Source organism: Psammomys obesus, unplaced genomic scaffold, assembly GCF_907164565.1.
Source record: "Psammomys obesus unplaced genomic scaffold, mPsaObe1.curated_primary_1811, whole genome shotgun sequence".
In the NCBI taxonomy this organism is placed as follows: Eukaryota; Metazoa; Chordata; class Mammalia; order Rodentia; family Muridae; genus Psammomys; species Psammomys obesus.
This window is the reverse complement of record NW_026596051.1, coordinates 2899342-2919713: the sequence shown is the minus strand read 5'-3', so window position 1 is coordinate 2919713 and position 20372 is coordinate 2899342. Positions and strand designations below refer to the sequence as shown.

Below are 20372 nucleotides of genomic sequence, written 5' to 3'. Positions count from 1 at the left end.
ATAGAAAAAAAGAGGTGCCAATCATTGGACTTAGGGCCCATCCAAAATCCAAATTTATGTGCATCAACATTTGTAAGTAATTAGGTTTTCAAAGTCCCATTTCCAAATAAAGTTCCATTCTGCAGTTCTAAACAGATATGAAGTTTGGGGCCAGTATTCAACCTGCTTCAGTAGCTGACCTCTGGCTAACTCAGAATAGCTTTTCATAGATATAAGATGGTTTCTGAAGGCCTAGTGAAGGCCCTCCTGAACTCTGGAATTCCCTCATATTTTCCGCGAGATTCCCAAAGACAGGACATGATGCACTCCCTTCTCAAGCAGTCTTTTATTTTACTCTGCTTTCATTTCCCCACATGCTGATCTCTGGGAAGATCTGACTCATTCTTGAGTTTGTGAGCACTTTTCCAGCTGTAAGATGAGAGATATCTAGCTGTGTCCCCAGATGGTGGCAGAGCTACCAGAGCTCTCAATCCCTAGGGCCAGCTTCTCTTGTGTGACTACTGATGCTCAGGGGGAAAGCGATCCTTCTTAGGGATGGGGCACAGCTCAGTGCGGAATGACTGCCAAGCACGTACAAGACCCTGTCACACACATACACAGTACACAGAGAGCCTCTGTGAGTTTTGCCCAAACCAAAATGGGCTTACTATTTCAGCAAACTATAAATCCAAATCTTGATTCTGGCGCTCAAGAGTTGGGCAAACTGGGCAGGCTGCTCAGTGTTCTTTGGTTGCTGAGTGCTGGTGTGTTCTGCCACCTAACTTTTTGCGTGGTAGGGGAGAGACCAGCCAGCCTGTCACCTGCCTCGGGTTCCAATGTACATCTGCTGCCCATTGCGACCTCCCTTCTCTCTTCTCTCTTCCATCTGGCTAACCAAGGTCTGCAGTGGCTAAAATCACTGCAACCCGATGTGTTGTTTCTATTTCTATCAATTTTACTTTATTTGAAAGTAGCATCTTCTAGCCTACATTTTCCTGTCTCTGATTTGGAGTCCCCCCCCCCGAATCTTCACATTCACATTGGAAGTTTGAGTGACTTCTAAAACCCACCCTTCTGAAAGCATGGCAGCGCCCACCACAGACAATTCTGAATAATGTGAGTGCCATTCAAGCGTGAGCTGCCAGCGTTGCTGAGGTTTGATTGTCACTTAAGATGATTTTCTATATAATATTAATCATAATTTCAACCTGTTATTTAAAGCCACTGTTGTACTGTTAATGTTATTTTGATTGGAAGTCTTTCCATGTTTGGGGCAGTCTATACTTTGCTTGGACTTCACTTGCTTGGGAATTCACAAGGAAAACCTTCTATGCCATATTGAATTAGCCGAGTGGTAGACTGTGTGCCCCCAAAGGGGAGGAACACAGTGTTTTTCCAGGTGATAAGGAGAAAACTTTGCTCCTGAGTTAATGGCAATATATCTCAGTATTAAACAGTTTTCCTTCTACAAGAGCAAAGGAAAACTTTCCAAAGTCATTTAGTGGCTGAGGACAAACTGAAGTCCTAGCATTTCAAAGTACGATTTATGACCTCACAGATACCTTCGTTGACCCACACAAGCACTGACCAGCTTCAAAAGCATTCTAGATATTGATGGTTATACACGCTCATTGTCTGAGGTAAACTGCCAAGAAGTCTGAAAATGAAAGACTGGAGAGAGGGAAGGAGGGAGGATGTGAGGGAAGAAGAGAAAGATGGAGACAGAAAAGAGGTAGTTAGGGAAGAAACCAGCATAAGATTGGTAGACTGTAAGAGATTTATGGCAAAAATTGATCCTTTTCTCTACACACAACCTGTGGAGCCTGGGGGGGGGGGGGTGCTGAGTCAGAAGAGTGATTCAATGCACCCACAGCTCCTGTCCACAATAGGCCAGAAAGAAGACCTCAAAAGATCCACTTGTCTTCACCACACACATCTCATTGACGCCTGCACAACAGTATCCTTGCTAACAGGACCAAATATCTGCGTTATTTTAGTTAGTTAATTTTTTTCTTCTATCATTCAACATAAAACTCAACTAAATTTAAGAAGTCAACCTAAGATGATCTTACTACAGTATAAATGTAAAAATCTCATTCAACAAAATCCAGCAAGTTGCAGAATGAGGATTTAACACCATGTACACACGTGCTCACATGTCTACATTCTTTTCCTGCACTTGATGCTGAAGCACAGAAACATCCCCCACCTGTCTCCCAGCTCTTCTCCCTCCTTGAGGGGTCCACTAAGCCTGGGATTATCCTTATCACCTTATCACAGTTCCTAGAGCAGGACAGAAATGGAGCCTGTGCTAGCCTCTCTGAACTTTGACCAAGAAATGCAGGCTATAGAGCCCTTGGGAGATCAGGTCTTTAAATGTCACTCTCTACACTCAGCTCTTTCTTCTGCAGCATAGTGTACCGAAAGACCTTTGATATCCCTGTAACGCACACAACGAGGCCAGCTCTTTAAGCTGGAGTTCAAATAGTGTGGCTCTTGAAATTCACTTTTTAACTTCAGCTTCTCAAAATCCATTCTCGCTGTGCTGTAGCAATTAGACAAAAATAAATACGTTAAACTCAATTAAAGTAAAAAGAGTCAGGAAATGAGCCTTCCAAGAGGCCCCACAGGGGCCAGTGCTGATATTACTGTTTAGATTCGGAGAGTTCATAAGCAGTATCGCAGCCCTTATCTTTAGTGACCAGTTAAAATATAACCCTGTCGGGTTCTGAGATGGCCTCTCAAGCTGCCTTGAAAGCGTGTGGCACAGTGAAGCGGATGGAGTTGTGTCTACGTTCCAATGCAGCTAATCTCTCTGTCCCAAGTTTACTTGATTTAAGACCCTCACTGAGCTGTGTACCTCAGAGCATGTGCGTGATCTCTCCTGGCATTCCCAACCTTTTTCTGAGGAAACCAGTGTTTACAGTAAGGCCATGATGCTCCTTTAAAGCCCTGAGCCTGTGGGTGTAATGAGCTAGCAAGGCTCCATGGCTTTATCAGAAACACACAATGACAGACTGCTCTTGACACACCACCAAGTGCTGGGCTTTTGTAGTTTTGATTTGGGCATTTAGAGGCCACATCTGGGGAAGTTAGGGCTGATCCCCATGGTGGCTGGAGACTGATAGCTTGTCTGGGAAGCAGCCTGCTCTAGATCTGAACCCTTGGGTCTCTGACAAGCTGGCCCTGTAGGTACGTACACAGAGAGGCTGCTGCATTATGGCAATAGCTGCTGCATTCTCAATTCTTGGCACTGCAGCTATCATTCATTCAATTGCTCATTTTTTAAAAATGTACAAAATGTGTCCCACAAATCAAATCTGGGTTGAGCAGTTTATTATTGTTCCAGACAGAGTCTTGAATAGCCCAGTCTGGTCTTAAATTCAAAGGTAGCCTTGAACTCCTGATCCTCCCGGCACTACCTCTGAAGTGCTATGACTGCAGGTGTGCACCAGCACACCTGAGACTCTGTTAAACGTTTAAAGCAGCTAAATAAAAGTCAATACTGGGGGTTGGTGCAGTCTGAAATGAGTTCCCATGTCCTCCTCGTTCATGTAGTAAATAGACAAAAAACAAGAAGCTTTTAACTGAGTCAGAGGAAGAAAGAGAGTGACTGGTCCTCTGCATAGATACTGTCTGTGACTTGTCACTTTAAGCATGTGCAACACCCACACAGTAGTTCCCAATGTGAAGAATGAATGAAAAACAATGGAGAAGAACAGAAGACAGACAGCAAGGGTAAGAGAGGGTAAGGACGGAGGAGAGGAGAGATGAGAAAGGGGGCAGAGAAGGAGAGAGGAAAAAGGAGAGAGGCAGGAAGAGAGCCAGTGAGGACAGGGAAGGAGAGAGGAGAAAATGGGAGAGGGGCTAGAAGAGAACCAGTGAGGACATTTTACCCAGTCAAGCGGCCAAGTGTTTATACTCATTTTCAACTGAGGAAAAGTTCATCGGATTTAACATGGAGAGTCCTTACTCTTATTAGAAACAAAAGGCGTTATAGCTCTATAACTCAGAGAGGTGGCTGGAGCGGAGAAAGAAGGCAGCCCCTGGAGTGCACAAGAGAAAGGAGCAGAGAAAGTGAGTCCTGTGTTTGGACGTGTTTCTTCGGCTTCTGCTCCTTTCTGTTCCTTTACCTCCCATCCCGCAGTGGATGTATCTATCTATCTGTCTTGGAAGTGCTTGTCCAGAGAAGAAGCTGCCCGCTTCCTCCTGAGTAGACACCTTTATTTCCTTGCACATGCAAATCTTCGGAAAGAAACACATAAACTGAACAGCATCTAAAACACGAGACACTTCCTAAATAATATGATGAGGAGGCGGACAGTTCGTGTTGACAAGAAACACAGACAGCAATTGTATTTTCCAAGGAAAGAAAGATATTAGGCGTTTCCAAATAGCATCCTCATGGAAATCTACTTTCATGAGACGGCCAGTTCTGCCCTCAAAAGGAACATTATTTCATTCTGATAGGCCAAGTCAACGATCATGTTTTATGTGAGAATCTATGCAAAAAATAGCAGTTTGCCTGAAAGTTTGGGGGACAAACTTTGTCTGTAGATATACTCTGACAGTGTACTAAAGTGGAGGTGTTTTCTCTATAGCAAAAAAAACGCTAGAACAAGAGTTGGCCAGAGTCTCACTTACTTCCGGGAGTGTGTGTGTGGGGGGGGGCTCAGCAAACTCTGCTCTCAGTCAGTTCTGTAAAGGTGAGTTCATAAAACATCAGCCTGACAAGAAGTGGGAAGAAGGGCCTACTCTTCCAGACAGAGAAAAACGTGTTTGCAAATAGAAGAGAGATAGTGTAGAACAAAACACAAAAGATATCAGCACGTTAGAGTCCTTCTTACCTCTCCCTTCTGACAAATCTGTCCCTGCACAGAGAAGGCGTTTCTGGTACCCTAGAGTCAGCAGACTGCATCCAGGTAAACTCCAAGAGAGCCCAGCTCGGCTGATCCCACACCAGAGGAGTAGAGGCCAAAAGTGACACCCGTCGGCCAGCAGCCAGGAAAACTTCTGTGACAGGGACACCAGAAGATTTGAGCAAAGACAGCAATTCAAAGGGAGTGTTTGTGGTAATCCATTGCACATCAGTGTGCTAGTTCCATCTCAAGCATTATTTCTTTATTGCTATTATATTAGCTATTCCAATTGCAGCCTAATTATGGAGCAGCCAAGGAGGTGGTAAAGGATGGTGTCTTGTAAATCATATTCCAGGCCCGCATACTTTTAGTTAGAAAAATTTTAAAAAAAAAGTAGAATAAAAGAAAACCCACTGGAAAGCAAAGTTGAGCAGTCTTCTTTGTGATCAGTGAGTGAGTCACATAAAACAGTCTAAAGAACATGACAAAATATACAGCTGGAATCCACCAAAGAACCCTGCTTTGCCACAGCCTAGTGGGACTTGCCTTAGCCCCCTTAACATAAGGACAGAGCTGATGCAGGAGGCCAGGTAGAGGCTCCAGGGAGCAAGCTGTAGAGGAAGCAGAAACCTTAGGCCTGCACAGTTGAGTCTTACTCTAAGACTGGTCTACTTTGCTTCTAACTTGAGTATCTGGATGGAGAAAAATTCTTGATCACGTGGTTTTAGCTTCCTTCCCTTGTCATTCACTTAGGATAATTACTAATGTTTACCAGCTTCAAGTTGCACTGTCTGTCAAACAAAGTACGCAGGCTAACAATGTGTTCCCTGGTGTTGAGCGGCCCAGAGAGTCTTGTGGGCTTACCCTTGATTTTGGATGCATGAGACCACTTTTTTGTTACCTTGGATAGTTCACTCGCTCACTGAAGGGCCCTCTGTGTTTCAGGGCATGAACTATCTGGAAGATCGGCGCTTGGTGCACCGTGACCTGGCAGCCAGGAACGTCCTGGTGAAGACACCACAGCATGTCAAGATCACAGACTTTGGGCTGGCCAAACTGCTCGGTGCTGAGGAGAAAGAATACCATGCAGAGGGGGGCAAAGTAAGTCCTGATGGTAGATGACGAAGCATTTTCCTGACCATGCAGACTGATCACCCTACCTGTTAGCTGTGGGCAGCAGCTGCACCATGACCTGGGCCTAATCCAGGTCATCCTCTAGTTTACGAGTGGATTTTGGTGGGAGAGGTGGGAGAGAAGGAAACCTGCCCAGGGGCTAAAGAGAGCCAGCTTCCATTACCAGGTAACTATTAATAACTGTTGAGTTCCACTCCCTCCTCCAGGAGGAAAACACTCTTCAAAAGACCAGCTGGGAAATATCATTGCTAATTTAGTAGCACCGGCTCTTGAGACTCATATTCAGCAAGTGTTGTTCTGGGAGTTCCGGTGAGTCTTTGTGACTCATGCCAAGGACTGGCAGTGAGGGGGCTGGCTCTCTTCCCTCTGCATTGTTTTTAGTCACTTCAAGGCCTCTATCATGGCAGTGAGGGGGATACACAGCCCTGTCAGACCCCCGAAAGGTTCTCATCCATCCCCAGCTACAGCCCTCTTATCATACTGACAGTATGGCTCTAAATAGCACTGTCAACCCCTGAACTCGGTTATTGAAAACATACCCAAAGCCTGGGAGCTAAGGCTGCAGGGAAATACCATAGCCTCAGTTCATCAAAACAGTCCATTGCCCAAAATGCTCTCAGCTGTAGCTTTCATAAAGTGACTCTGGGACTCGTTCTCTGGTAAATTTGAAAATCCCCTACTGAGAGGGAGCATAGGCCTGAAGCCTGCCAAGGTCACCTGACTTTCCACATTAGTCATCTGTAATTACACCTAGAGTGACTGAATGTCTTCAGCTGTAAGCTAATAGTCTTCTTGCTGCTTTATCTCACATTGTCCCAAGGTGCCTATCAAGTGGATGGCTTTGGAATCAATTTTACACCGAATTTACACACACCAAAGCGATGTCTGGAGCTATGGTGAGTCAAAACTCTGATGCTAATGCATTTGTACTGAGGCCAAGCCAGCTCTTATTATTTGTTAATTGGCCTTATATGATCTGACAATCCAAGTGTTACCTTGCAAGACAGTGAGTATTCAATAATGGAGTTTCTGCCTATCTACTGTACTAAAAGAATCTGTCAAAGGAAATGAAGCTTAACTATAACACCAAGTATCACTACAGACAGCATGAAGTCATGCTGCAGGGAAGGTCATGGAGGGCGGGTTAGGGAGAAGGACCCAACTGTGGGTTGAGGCTTTGTTTGCAGAGGTCAAATGAACATAACCTCCTGCTGTGAACTTGAAGTAAACCAAAGGAAAAGAGAAAAGGAGGTTTCATGGGATGGGGGGATCATTTCTGATAGAGAAATGATGTTTTCTTAATAAATGTTCAAGACTGTTGTTTCACATGGTGCTTGATTTAATATCTCTGTGTCGAAGAGTAGCCTGACAAGGATGAACTATGAAGATAGCTGTGGGAAGGAAATAACAACAGGAAGACAGTTACACCTTGTTGAGCAAGAAAGAACCATCTCACCAGGCCCCAACTCTTCTACACACATCACAGCCATGCACAGGACCCTGCTTTCCTTCACAGGGTGACCACTCTTGCCAAGCCTTCTTTGCTTACTCTTCCCTTATCTTGAGCCTATTATGATCTCACCTTGGTTGCTGTGTCAGGCATTTTGCTTGTTGAATCTCCCCCCAGCAATTCACAGAAAGGTTAGAAAACACTGTCATTATAAAATGCAACTCTCACCTCAAAAGAGAAAAGTGATTCTGAACCAGACATGGGTGTTCATCACCAAGGATCACAAATTCAGGTTGCCCTGAACATTTCCCCCATGGAAGCAGATACATCAGGTTATATTAGCTACAGAACACAGAACGCTCTATATCCAGTTCTGTGCCGTTGACAACCTTGGTTCATAAGGTCCTTGTTTGCACTGCTGTTGAGTTTAAGGTACTCAGAGCAGCTGTGTAAGTGGGCAGATCTTGTTCTGTGACAAACTCATGCTCCATAGTTGCCCTTATCTTTAAGGTTATTACTGAACTATTTTACTTATCAGTCAGCAACTCTATGCCTCACATTTAGCTAAATATGTTATGCATAAGACCTTACTAGACCCCTGAAGTCATGCTGTGAAACAGATACTATTACTCTACTTGATAGGAAAACCAAAGGTATCAGCAGTTAAACCAATGGTTCAATGCTACAAAACCATAGGTTTTTCAATATTTAGCAATAATAATGACCAGAGATGAGGTGTTGTGTTATCCATTAACTCATGAAGCAATGACTTTGCCTGTTCTGTCTGATCAGGAGTCACTGTGTGGGAACTGATGACCTTCGGGTCCAAGCCTTATGATGGAATCCCTGCAAGTGAGATCTCATCCATCCTAGAGAAAGGAGAGCGCCTTCCACAGCCACCTATCTGCACCATCGATGTCTACATGATCATGGTCAAGTGTGAGTGACTGGGGTGACCATCCACACTCATGTAAATAGGTCTGGAAGAACATGACTACTCTTAGCCAAGAAGCCAAGGCCTTCATTTCCCCAAAGAAACAGCATCAGTCTTAAGGCAGGCAGACAATTCCAGAAACATCATAAACTCTTTCTGCAAGCATTCTTTAGGAAGTACTTGCTTGACTCATTCTGACCTCATATTTGCCCATATTGGCAAGTAAAAAAAAAAAAAAATCAAAACTTTAAGAAGCCATTATTCCAAAATATTCTATTCTCTGAGTTTCTCTGTGAACTTACAAGGTTGAATTCTACTTAGAGACCTGTTGCTAGAGAGACTTAATGTTTTAAAATGACTAACAATGAGTGCCTGTGGGAGTTTGATAGAACCACCAATTCTGCCTTGGCTTAAACCATCCAAACAGTGGATTTATGTGAGGTCTCCTATAGTAAAGCAGTTAATCATTCTAATCCCAAAGAGAGTGTGCATTTGGATCAGTGCTGTTATCCCACACAAATCACAACTGTACTGTTAAAACAACATTACACATATGATAGCGCTGGTATAAAAACAGCACAGCAATATGACAGAGCCATTGCTTTAGTTTGGTTTCTGTTGCTGTGATAAAACACTGATCAAAAGCAGTGTGTGGAGGAAAGCCTTCATTTGGCTTATAGCTTACTGTCCATAATCAAGGGAAGTGAGGGGAAGAGCTGAAATCAATAACCTGGAGACAGGAACTAAAGCAGAAACGTAGGAACACTGCTTGCTGGCTTGCACTCATGATTCATTCGGCCTGCTTTCTTTTTGTTTTATTTTTTATTAAATTACAGTTTATTCACTTTGTATCCCAGCTGTAGCCCCCTCCCTCATTCCCTCCCAGCCCCACCCTTCCTCCCTCCCTCATCTCCTCCCATGCCCCTTCCCAAGTCCACTGATAGGGGATGTCCTCCTCCCGTTCTCTCTGACCCTGGCCTATCAAGTCTCATCAGGACTGGCTGCATTGTCTTCCTCTGTGGCCTGATAAGGCTGCTCCCCCCTCAGGGGGAGGTGATCAAAGAGCCAGCCAGACAGTCCCTGTTCCCCTTGCTAGGGGACCCCCTTGGAGACTAAGCTGACATGGGCTACATCTGTGCAGGGGTTCTAGGTTACTCCTAGGTTGGAGTACCAGTCTCAGAAACAACCCATTTGCCCAGATATTTTGGTTCTGTTGGTCTCCTTTTGGAGTTCCTGTCCCCTCCAGGTCTTTCTATCTCCCCCTTCTTTCATAAGATTCCCTGCACTCTGTCCAAACGCAGATGCTATGAGTCTGAGCATCTGCTTTGATACCCTGCTGGGTAGAGTCTTTCAGAGCTTTCTTAGACAACTGAAATACACCAGCCAAGGAGTAGCACCACCCATGATGGGCTGGGCCCACTCACATCATCATTAATCAGGAAAATGCCCAGCAGACTTGCTTGGGCCAGTCTAATGGAGGCATTTCCTCAGTTAACATTTCCTTTTCCCGGGTGACTCTAATTTATTTCAAGTTGGCAAAAAGATAAGGAGAACAGCCAGGTTAACATAAATAAGTATAGATCTCTGAAAGTAGACCAGAGAGTTAATCTTTTTTCTCTGCTTTGCTCTGAGCTGAGGAAGCTGAGGCCAGGAAAGGTTACATGATTTGTATAAGGTCACATAGCAGTTTGGCCTAAAATAGCTTGCTATCCAGTTGAAGGAAATAAACTGAATCCCCAAAAGGCACAGGGATTTCTAGTGCACAGTTTGCCCTCCCCATTTCTGAATCTATATTTAGATCATTGTGTAATGGAGTGCACCAGGGCAGCTATTAAATATATCTTCACATAGAAGGTACTAGCTTTATGAGACCTTAGGTTTAGTCACCAGCACTGTTAAATACATACATACATACATACATACATACATACATACATACATACATACATACATACATACATACATACATGAGTGATGAGACATGGATCCAACCTTGTCACTTGCATGAATGGGAACTAATTTTAAAATGCAATAAGACCTTGACATTTCTCTGATTTCTAGTGTGGAAGGCTTTAGAGTAGGGACCATGAAAACACAGAGGCATACCAAAGTCAGAGTTGTTCAGTAATGATTTCACACAGCACTACCCCATCATCACTGAAGATCGTAATGCAAGAATGATGACTAAGAAAGGACACTGTAGAAATTTTAGAGTATATGTTATTGTTGCTCTGACTTAAAAATAATGTATAAGGTTGGGAATGAATGCACAGGGCCCTAGGTTCCAGCCCCTGAATGGCAATAACTTCTCATGGACTTTAAGAACTGACCAGTGTCAGCTCATGTGCCAAGGCTGAAAAATCTGTCACAAAGACCATGTCTTCATCATTCATTTGCCTAGCAAGATCACAGCAGAAATGCTTAAAACAATGCCCTCCTCATTGTTTCCTCCAGGACTGTAATTGTGCTTCATTTCTTTCTCAGGCTGGATGATAGATGCTGAAAGCCGCCCAAAGTTCCGTGAGTTGATTGTTGAATTCTCCAAAATGGCCCGAGACCCCCAGCGCTACCTTGTCATCCAGGTACCAGACCACAGCTTGCACTTCCATTGCTGAAATCTCTCCAATATCTGCAGATACACCTGTGGGCCATGTTTCTGTTAATATAGCCTTCTGTGTATCTGAGCTGTTTCAGTTATGACACAATGGTTTTGAAATACAAGGGGAGAAGAGGTAGGTCCTATCCAACTCCAAGTCACCAATTCATTTATGAAGTCCGACTAGGACCCAACCTGCCCCTCACCTCACTTTTGGTTTTTTAGAGCCATGGCTTTGCTAAACAGAGAAGCAAGACTTCACTGTCAACCTACGTGGCTTCTATCCTGACTCTGTATTTACCCCTGTACAACCAATCAGCCCGTCTCCCCGCCTAATTCTGGAATAACAAAATTAAGATTGTTTGACTTTATGGATTTAAAGATTCAGTAAAATAATATATACAAAACATTGCATAGCATTGGGTTGTGGACAATAAATGTTCCCATTGCTTCTTTTTCTCCCCTCTCTTCAACTACTTTTCATATGGATGCTGTCAGATCCAGGAGGCTTTGTGTTTCGTTATATTCCCAAGTATCCACACATTAAAATGGAAAGACTCTGATTATCGGAGACCCACAGAGCTTGTACTGTAACTAAAGTGGCAAACCTGTAGACACCTGTTGATAGAGACACTCACTCCTGTAGCCAGGCAGCAGAAAACCAGCTGCATTGCCCTTTCTAATAGTCCCAAAATCTCTGTTCCAGGGAGATGAAAGAATGCATTTGCCGAGCCCTACAGACTCCAACTTTTACCGCGCCCTGATGGATGAGGAGGACATGGAAGATGTAGTTGATGCCGATGAGTACCTCATCCCACAGCAAGGCTTCTTCAGCAGCCCATCCACATCTCGGACACCTCTCCTGAGTTCTCTGGTATGAAGTCTCTTCCTGTCTCTCTCTCTATCTGTGTCTCTCTCTTTCCTGTCTCCCTTATGATTTAAATTGATTTAGTTTCCATTTTCCAGATTTTCTTTAGAAAAAAGGAGTAAATTTTAACCAAATAGAACCTAGACTAATAATCAACACCTAAGGATTTGGGTTATTTAATTGCCTAATTTTTCTAGGCTGTAATTCAAGACAAAAATGCTTCTCTCAAAAAAAAATGTTCAAAGCGTTAAACATCTTGAAATATTTTTACTCCATGAGACCCATCTCCCGCATCCACTAGAAACTGATGAGAACGTACGAGTGAACCATAAGCAATATTGCTTTCTTTTTTTTTTCCAGAGTGCAACCAGCAACAATTCCACTGTGGCTTGCATTAATAGAAATGGGGTACGTATGACCATGTTATAAACCGGAATCAAATAAGGTACACAGGGAATGTGCCCATCTTAGCCCACATTGCACAGACTTTCCTTCTGCACATTCTTTTCTACACCGTGGCTTCTTTGACTGGAATCCACAGGACCACTCCAAGTGTGGTTCATAGGCAGACAGTATCACCATCACCTGGCAGCTGTCAGAAACAAGATGTTCAGGCCTCCAGCAGACCACTAGCAGGATCTGTGGGGGTGCCACCAGTGGGCATGAGCCTTCCTAGTCACATTGAAAGTGATGAAATGCGGTGCCCTCAGTCAGTGTCTGCACTATGCTCTCCAGAAGCCGCTACACCGCAAATTCAATTTTAACTGGCATGAAATAAAATGTAAAATTCAACTCCTCACACATTTCATGTGTTCCGTAGCCACATGTGGTAAGTGACTCCCTTATAATGGAACACAGATTACAAGGCATCTCCATCTCTTCAGGAAGTTCTATTAAATGAAATGATCAGGACATTGCCTGTCTGTAGCCCAGTGGCACAGGTGTGACTTTGAAGCTTGTCAGAAATCTACTCTGCCAGACTTCATTGAATCTGCTTTTCTTGTTTGGTTTTTGTGGCAAAATCTGACAATGTAGCCCAACTGGCCTTGAACTCATGATCCTTGTGCCTCAGCGTCTAGAGTTCCAAAATCACAAGCATGGGTCAGTATACCCAGCGTGAATCTGCATTTTAATGGGGCCACAGGTGAAGTTATTCTACAGAAAAGTCTGAGTGATTTTCACTGAAGTATCCCTGCTTCTCTCTCCCACAGAGCTGTCGGATCAAGGAAGACAGCTTCTTGCAGCGGTACAGCTCTGACCCCACTGGTGCCTTAATAGAGGACAACATAGATGATACATTCCTCCCTGCGCCTGGTGAGTAGTGTGCTCAGGAAACAGTCGTCGGGCCTTGGTGTCTACTCCCACTTCCTCAGGCGCAAGTCAGTTGTGGAATTGTCAGAGGTGGAGACTGTGTAAATTTGTAGACACAGTAAGGAAGAAGCAGAAACCGAGAGAACTTAGCATACTGAGAGGCCTGTGACAAATACATGTTACAACTGGGTTTTCTGCAGATTTGATGGCTTGGAAGCAAGTAGCAAAATATCCATGTATGTATGTACGAATGCATGTATATATGTATGTTGTATGTGTATATCTGAATATAAAAGGTGGATATATATATATATATATATATATCCTCTGTGTGTGTGTGTCTCTCTCTCACACACACACACACACATACACACACACACACACACACACACACCATGTTATCCTTTCAAATTTGCAAAAACTGCTTATGTCCATTGCTTTGAGAAGTACAGAAAATGTCACCGGTTATTCTGTAGTCTCCATATTATTTCCTGAACTTCCTTGCCCTTGGGTGTCAATTGTCTTGCTGAAGACATTTGCAGGGTTCCCGGTGAGCTATAGAACTCTGCTTTGGGATCTTGGGGTGAGGCTTTACTAATTCTCTCACATATTCTTTTTCATTTCAGAATATATAAACCAGTCTGTTCCTAAAAGGCCAGCAGGCTCCGTGCAGAACCCTGTCTATCACAATCAGCCCCTGCACCCAGCTCCTGGCAGAGACCTGCATTATCAGAATCCCCATAGCAATGCCGTGGGTAACCCTGAGTATCTCAACACTGCCCAGCCCACCTGCCTCAGTAGTGCATTTGACAGCCCTGCAATCTGGGTCCAGAAAGGCAGCCACCAAATGAGCTTGGACAACCCTGACTACCAGCAGGACTTCTTTCCCAAGGAAGCCAAGCCAAATGGCATCTTTAAGGGCCCCACAGCCGAAAATGCAGAATACCTACGGGTAGCACCCCCCAGCAGCGAGTTCATCGGAGCATGACATAGAGGGCCATCATGCCAGCTACAAAATTTCCAGACTTTGCCGAAGCCCAGGACCAAGCCGTGGCTGCACCTCCACTTCCTACAGCCATGCCCACGTTGTGCCAAATGTCAGAACCTCAGACTGGTTTTTAAACCGTAACTCTGACAGGCTTTGTCATTGAGCCAAGAAGCGGGCCCCTCCCCTGGTGCACTTTGGGAAGTTGAAGGTACGTCTTTTAATCTTCAAAATGTGAAGATTCCACAAAAATGCATCCATCAAGAATGTTGTCCATTGGAACAGAAGTTTACCTCATGGTGAGGTACATAGGGAAAAAAACATACATACAGAGATTTGCTGCACAGGGACCTTTGGGATTTTTATTGTCTTTATCAGTTTGATTTACGGGCTTTCCCAAGGAGGAAGAAGTTTGCTTGGAGTATGTATGACACAGAGTTGCCTAGAGCTAATTGTGACTAGAACGGTTGGTTCTCCTAGCTCTGCTTCAAGACACTTCCGTGGCAAGACAGGACACAGGAAGACCTGCGCCCCTGAGCAGGCTACACTATACAGCATTAATCATGGCAGGTACAATAGGTTAAGCCACTTTGTTATGTACTAGGGCTGGGAGAAGATGGATAAAGGGATAGAATTTTACTCAGACTTACTTTTACATAAATATGTCCCTGGTACTTAACACATACTAGCTTATCAGTGTTTTCTATTAGACTTCCTTTTATGTTTTCTGCTTTGTTGTTTTGAGTTGTAATATGCTTTCTTGTCTTGGTTTCATGAAGTCAACAACAACAAAAAGCAGTATTCTCAAAGAACAGCTACTATCCTACATTTAAATAATCCGTGTTCTAAACGAAAGCCTTTAGTTAAGATGGAGGGACGATGCAAAAGTTCACAGAGAAATATTTTAGTCTCTGCATCATGTCTGTTGAGGTGTGTATCATGAGACTACAAAAGTGATGCTGCTCTTCAAATCCCCTCTGCCTTCACCCCTACACACCACAAAACTTGTATAAGCCATGCATGGAGGATAATCTTTTTCATTTTTAAATTTGTTTACTGGAGATATTTTTTTTCTCCCTGATAAGCTGCCACCAAATGTTTTCTTTCCATTTGAGGAAGTTTATCTAGGCTACTATGGAATAAGTGACAGCGCATGGTGGGACTGGCATGCAGGCCTCGGGAAAAAGAATGTTAAAAACAGAGTGGAATTCGAGCGGCAAGCATGCATTAAGAGCTTGAAAGTGACGACAGTGCTTTGGGGAGAAATTCATGCCTAGGTAATGAATTTCACCACTACCATTGGTGCATCTAGCGACTCGAGATCGCAGTGTTTGTTTTTACTTTGGTCATCCTTGTAGGCAAATTGATTGATAGCCATTTTTGGTAAACAATATTTTAATGCTCTTGGTGTCTATCCCTTCTCATTTATCAAGGGGTGGACAGAAGTGAACTCATAAACACTAACCATAAACCAGACCAGACATATCAGCCAGGCACCAAGAGCACAGACCAGGGATGATGCATTCTATTAGAGACATCTAAAAACTTCACAACTAGATAATGTTGTTGGTTATGCTCTGAGAATAAAAAGTCTTAAACACCAGGGAATGGAAAGTATGCATTCATAGAGCAGCGGTTCTCAACCTTCCTAATGCTGCGGCCTTTAATACAGTTCCTCATCTTGTAGTGACCCTCCACCACAACATTATTTCATTGCTACTTCAGAACTGTAACTTTGCTACTGTTATGAATCACAGTGTAAATATCTAATATGCAGAATATCTGATAATGCAACCTCTGTAGGGGTCATGACCCACAGGTTGAGAAGCACTGCCTTTTAAGACCTCAACCAAGAGGGTAGTAACCAGGGGACTCGGTAAGTGAGTCAAGTACAAGGCCAAGTTATTCTTCCTGACACACTTGCTGCTCCCTCAAGCCTGGGAATTAGAGTTGCAAGATCCTCTGAGTTTCCTAACTGTTGTTCACTCCTGGCAATGTCAGACTGTCCTCTATGAAAATAAGCAATGAAAAAAATTAAGCAACATTTCTAGAGTTTGAAATTCCATGCCATTGCCAGAAAATGCCACTTTGATCATTATCCACCAAGAATGCAGAGGAAACATTTAGGCAGGTGTTTGCTCAGAATTGGGATATAGAATGACTTGCTTGTCAGAAGCAGGAGACCGGTGAGGGAGAGCAGTTGAAAGCCAGTCAAATTGTAGCAATGAAATCCTAGGATTTTTTTACTTTGAGACACTTTCTTATAACAAAATAAAGAAGCAAAAGCTATTCAAACTTGCTTTTCTTCTTATGTAAGTATTCTGCATTAAGTTTAGTTGTTGTCAGGGCTAACGTTATGTTTGTCCATGTGTCCTCTGTGTGTCTGTGCAGGGAGACATGGAGCTCTGAGAGCTGAGATGCAGACCCTTTTGCAGGGATTCCCAACTTCCCTGATGCTGCAGCCCATTAATACAGTTCCCCCATGTTGGTATATAAGGAGCCCATATCATTATACCTTATGAAAATTACTTTTTTACCTCATGATGGGAAATGATAATCTCTTAAATCCTTAATCCCTCTGCCATAAACTTTATAGAGACATGCTCTTGTGAGGCAGCAAATTGCATTCCAGCCAATGATAACATGGTTTAGAGAATTTTTTTTAATTTTTTATTAATTACACTTTATTCATTTTGTATCCCCCCATAAGCCCCTCCCTCCTCCCCTCCCGATCCCACCCTCCCACCCCTTTCTGCATGCATGCCACTCCCCAAGTCCACTCTTAGGGGAGGTTCTCCTCTTCTTTCTGGTTTAGAGAATTTTTAAACACTCTTTCTTTTTGCTCTTGCATTCCACCCATCCCCAAACTGTAGACCTAAAAGGGCCTTGAACTGCATAAGTACCAAAGGCCTGGTTCTGGGTGCTGTGCTATCATGAGAAATTTCCAGCCAGCAACATTTCAACTCGATTGGTCTTAAACCCGTGGACTTTTCAGAGTACACACAGGATATTTCAATAAACACCAAAATCAAGAGACACTGGAGGAGAAAAAAATTAAAAGACTTGAGAAGGGGACTCTTGGCAGCAGTGGTGGCTGCTCATCTGTGTTCATTGGTCACACTTGTATAAGACAACGCTGGTACATGATGATGGCGTACTCATTTCTACCCTCACTGCAAATGAGAATTCCTTGAAGAGCTTAAATCTCCCCAGTCCCTACAGTCTAATGCAGTCAGAATCCCAGAGAGGCACCCCATTTGGGGTTCTAGTAGAGAGCCTGGGATGAAGTTTGCACTGTCTTCATCAATTGGACAGGCCTGCCACTCTACTCTGTCCAAAGTCAGAGTTGAATAAAAGGGCCTGGGTAGGGGAGAGCCCCACCCTGGCTCACAGAAAGCATAATCTGCAGTCATCACTATGCCTGAGTTGGGCACAAGTGTGGCCTTTCCAAAATCCTCCTTTTTCTTTCTTTCTTTTTTTTTTTCCAGCACAACCTTTATCCTGAAAATGGCAAATATGTAAAGCTGAGCCTTCCTAAAGTCCTGGGACATCTTGTTAAAGTCTTGGGACATTTTGTGTTATCTGAGAAACAAGGCATAAAACAGACCACCCTCCACCTCCCCTGAATAAGCAGTTCCCAACTGAATAAGCAGTTGAATAAGCAGATGTTAAAACTTCGCTTAATCTCTACTTTCTTTTGATAAGCATGTGTTAGTATTACAGCATGGTGATCTGTTTACATTCCCTTGCTTCAGGGCTGTAAAACCTTAACCGAGCAGAAATCCCTCACTCTTTCTCCCAGCCACACCTGCCATTCCAGAGACAAAAATCTTTGTACTGTTAAAGTCACATTTAGACAGAATTTGTAAATGTAAATGTATTTTTGTAACTTTTTTTCAGTATAGTGTTCTCTTTATGTAGCACTGAACTCTGTAAAGTATATTTTTTTAGGAAACTCATTCTTTTATCTTTTTTTTTAACTAAAGAAAACTGTTGCTTTAGAAAAACTGCAATGAAATTGAAATCTTTGCTGAAAATGGTTCAACTGGGGTGAGAAGTCTATTTTCTCTTAGTGAATAAGCAGCCTCATCGCAGAACTAAGCTAGGTCGGTCATTGCCACAGTGAATGAGAGGAGGGTCGTTTCAGCACCATACAGACAGAAAAGGGGAAAGGCGCATGAGCTTAGTGCTGCTGTGAACAAGAGCTATGGATTCTGGGGCAAGGTTAGCATAGGGATGCCTGCCTGCTCATCACTACCAGAAGAATTTAAATGTGTGTCATTCTCTGATGATCCAATATGACCTTGTAAATGTAAGAGATTCAATAATGCAACACTTTGTTGGTTTACATATGCTAACGTGACATTAACACCAATTACTTTGTTTTTATACTTACGATGTTGTTCACTTATTACTGTGTCCTAGAAATGTCTAAAAAGCAACAACAATATTTGTGCTGTTTGCCTTACTCACTATATTCCTTAAAATCTACCAAGTGCAGACATGGTCACTCCAGAGAAGGTTTTGTCAGTCATGCATGCACCATAAAATCACCTAGGTTGGCTTTAAAACTCTTGAAACACAGCCATACCCAAGAACAAATATGAATCTTCATGGGGCAAAATCTGGGAATTTTTACATTTTAGAAGTCCTAAGTCCCTTGTCATGTATAGACAATGTTAAAAATCACCAACTTGGGGATTAGCTCCAGACTCACAGCTGACTCTGTAGATGCAGATGGTATCCAGACCCAGAGAACCCTACACCTGCTTGTCAGCATCTTTCGGGGGGGGGGGGGTCCAGGAACCTAGGCAGGATTCCCATGGCAGCTGTCCAGGCAGTGAAGGGTAAAGCATCTAGCCAACAGATGTAGCCGAGGGAAATGAAACAAAGACATCCCCCCACCATCACAGCGTTGCCTAGGCGAGCTCTAGGAAGAATGAGTGCTGGTAAGGTAAAGGTATGACGCTGCTTCTGTGTCTAGCACCACTGGCAACCCACCAACCTGTGGCAACCCACTAACCTCCATCATCCAGAATGAAAATGCTGACCTTTTATTTTGACTGCAAAGGGCAGACTTTAAGACAATTGCTAAATACTTGGGCGGCTCTTGCGAAAATAAAACTCCAAGAAGGGGCATCTTGCACTAAGAAACACACATGCATGCATGTGCACCCCACACGCAGATACACTGCACCTCGGATAAAAACTGAAGCAGCTAATCCACATTTTCCTGCCGTGTGTGTACATGCACAGTAGTCCTCTGAGCTCTAAACCTGTCTTGCCCAACTCACCAACAAAATTGCTAGGAGTCATTACGTCAACACCGGCAGAAAACTCCAAGAGGATAAAGTTTACCCATCTTCCATGCACCTTTTATTTTGAAATTGTAATGCCCTACTCTCCTGATTTGGATACAAAGTATTGTTGCTGTGTAATATACTGGCCTGGAAATGAAGACACCCCAGGATATGATGACTATTTCTAGACATAATGACATGACTGATTAACACCAGACAGCTATAATTTCATGTTAGTTTCTTTCAAGCTTTACAGCTTCATATATGGTACATTTTAACTTTGGAAAGTTTCACAACAATGAAAGCAATATTTGTACAAATGCAAAGCCAGATGTCGTTTATATGCTGTTGATTAGAATGTGCTGATTGTACACTATTAAACATTAGATGTATGTCCTTTATTGTTTGCTACTCCTAAGAACTTAATAATTTTGCATTCTTTGTTAACAGTGCAATGTTGTTTTCTATTATCGTTCATGTCTGACTATAGACATTTTTTTCTTGACTTTTTCTTGATTTCAAATTTATTTTCATTCAACTTGCTGATTTTTGTGGTGCTGTGTGGACTGATGAGCTGTATTCCCCCACTCCAACTGAAAACATTTTTAAAAATTAATAAACCTTATTTTTAGAGAAGATTTAGAATCATAGCAAAGTATAAAAGAAAGTACAAGAAACTCCTGTTCCCACATGTCTGGCCTCTTCATCGCACCCATCCTTATTGTAGTAACTGAATAACTCTGTAGAAAAAAAAAAAAAAACCTACAAGCCAGCTCAGAGACTTCCCTTGTATAACTGGACTCCACCTCCTAGATTTTGCTTAGACTCTTCAGACACAATATGATTCTTTCCAGGCTTTCATATTCTTAAAAGAACAACTTCAGAAACCCAGACACAAGAACTGAACAGCACTGACTAGGCTCACTCATCAGCTGGCTGGGGAGGGCCAGGCCAAC

The 20372-nt window shown here is 43.1% G+C and overlaps 1 protein-coding gene across 1 annotated transcript in view; it reads left to right on the top strand.

Moving 5' to 3' along the window:
* The window catches only part of Egfr (epidermal growth factor receptor), a 164498-nt gene extending 144577 nt beyond the window's left edge, over positions 1 to 19921 (top strand). The window contains exons 21-28 of the mRNA XM_055623868.1: positions 5784 to 5939; positions 6793 to 6868; positions 8215 to 8361; positions 10841 to 10938; positions 11659 to 11826; positions 12181 to 12228; positions 13032 to 13134; positions 13758 to 19921. Of these exons, the coding sequence (XP_055479843.1) occupies positions 5784 to 5939; positions 6793 to 6868; positions 8215 to 8361; positions 10841 to 10938; positions 11659 to 11826; positions 12181 to 12228; positions 13032 to 13134; positions 13758 to 14119 (1158 nt within the window). The 3' untranslated portion in view covers positions 14120 to 19921. The remainder of the gene's footprint in view (positions 1 to 5783; positions 5940 to 6792; positions 6869 to 8214; positions 8362 to 10840; positions 10939 to 11658; positions 11827 to 12180; positions 12229 to 13031; positions 13135 to 13757) is intronic.
* Positions 19922 to 20372: the final 451 nt, after the last annotated feature.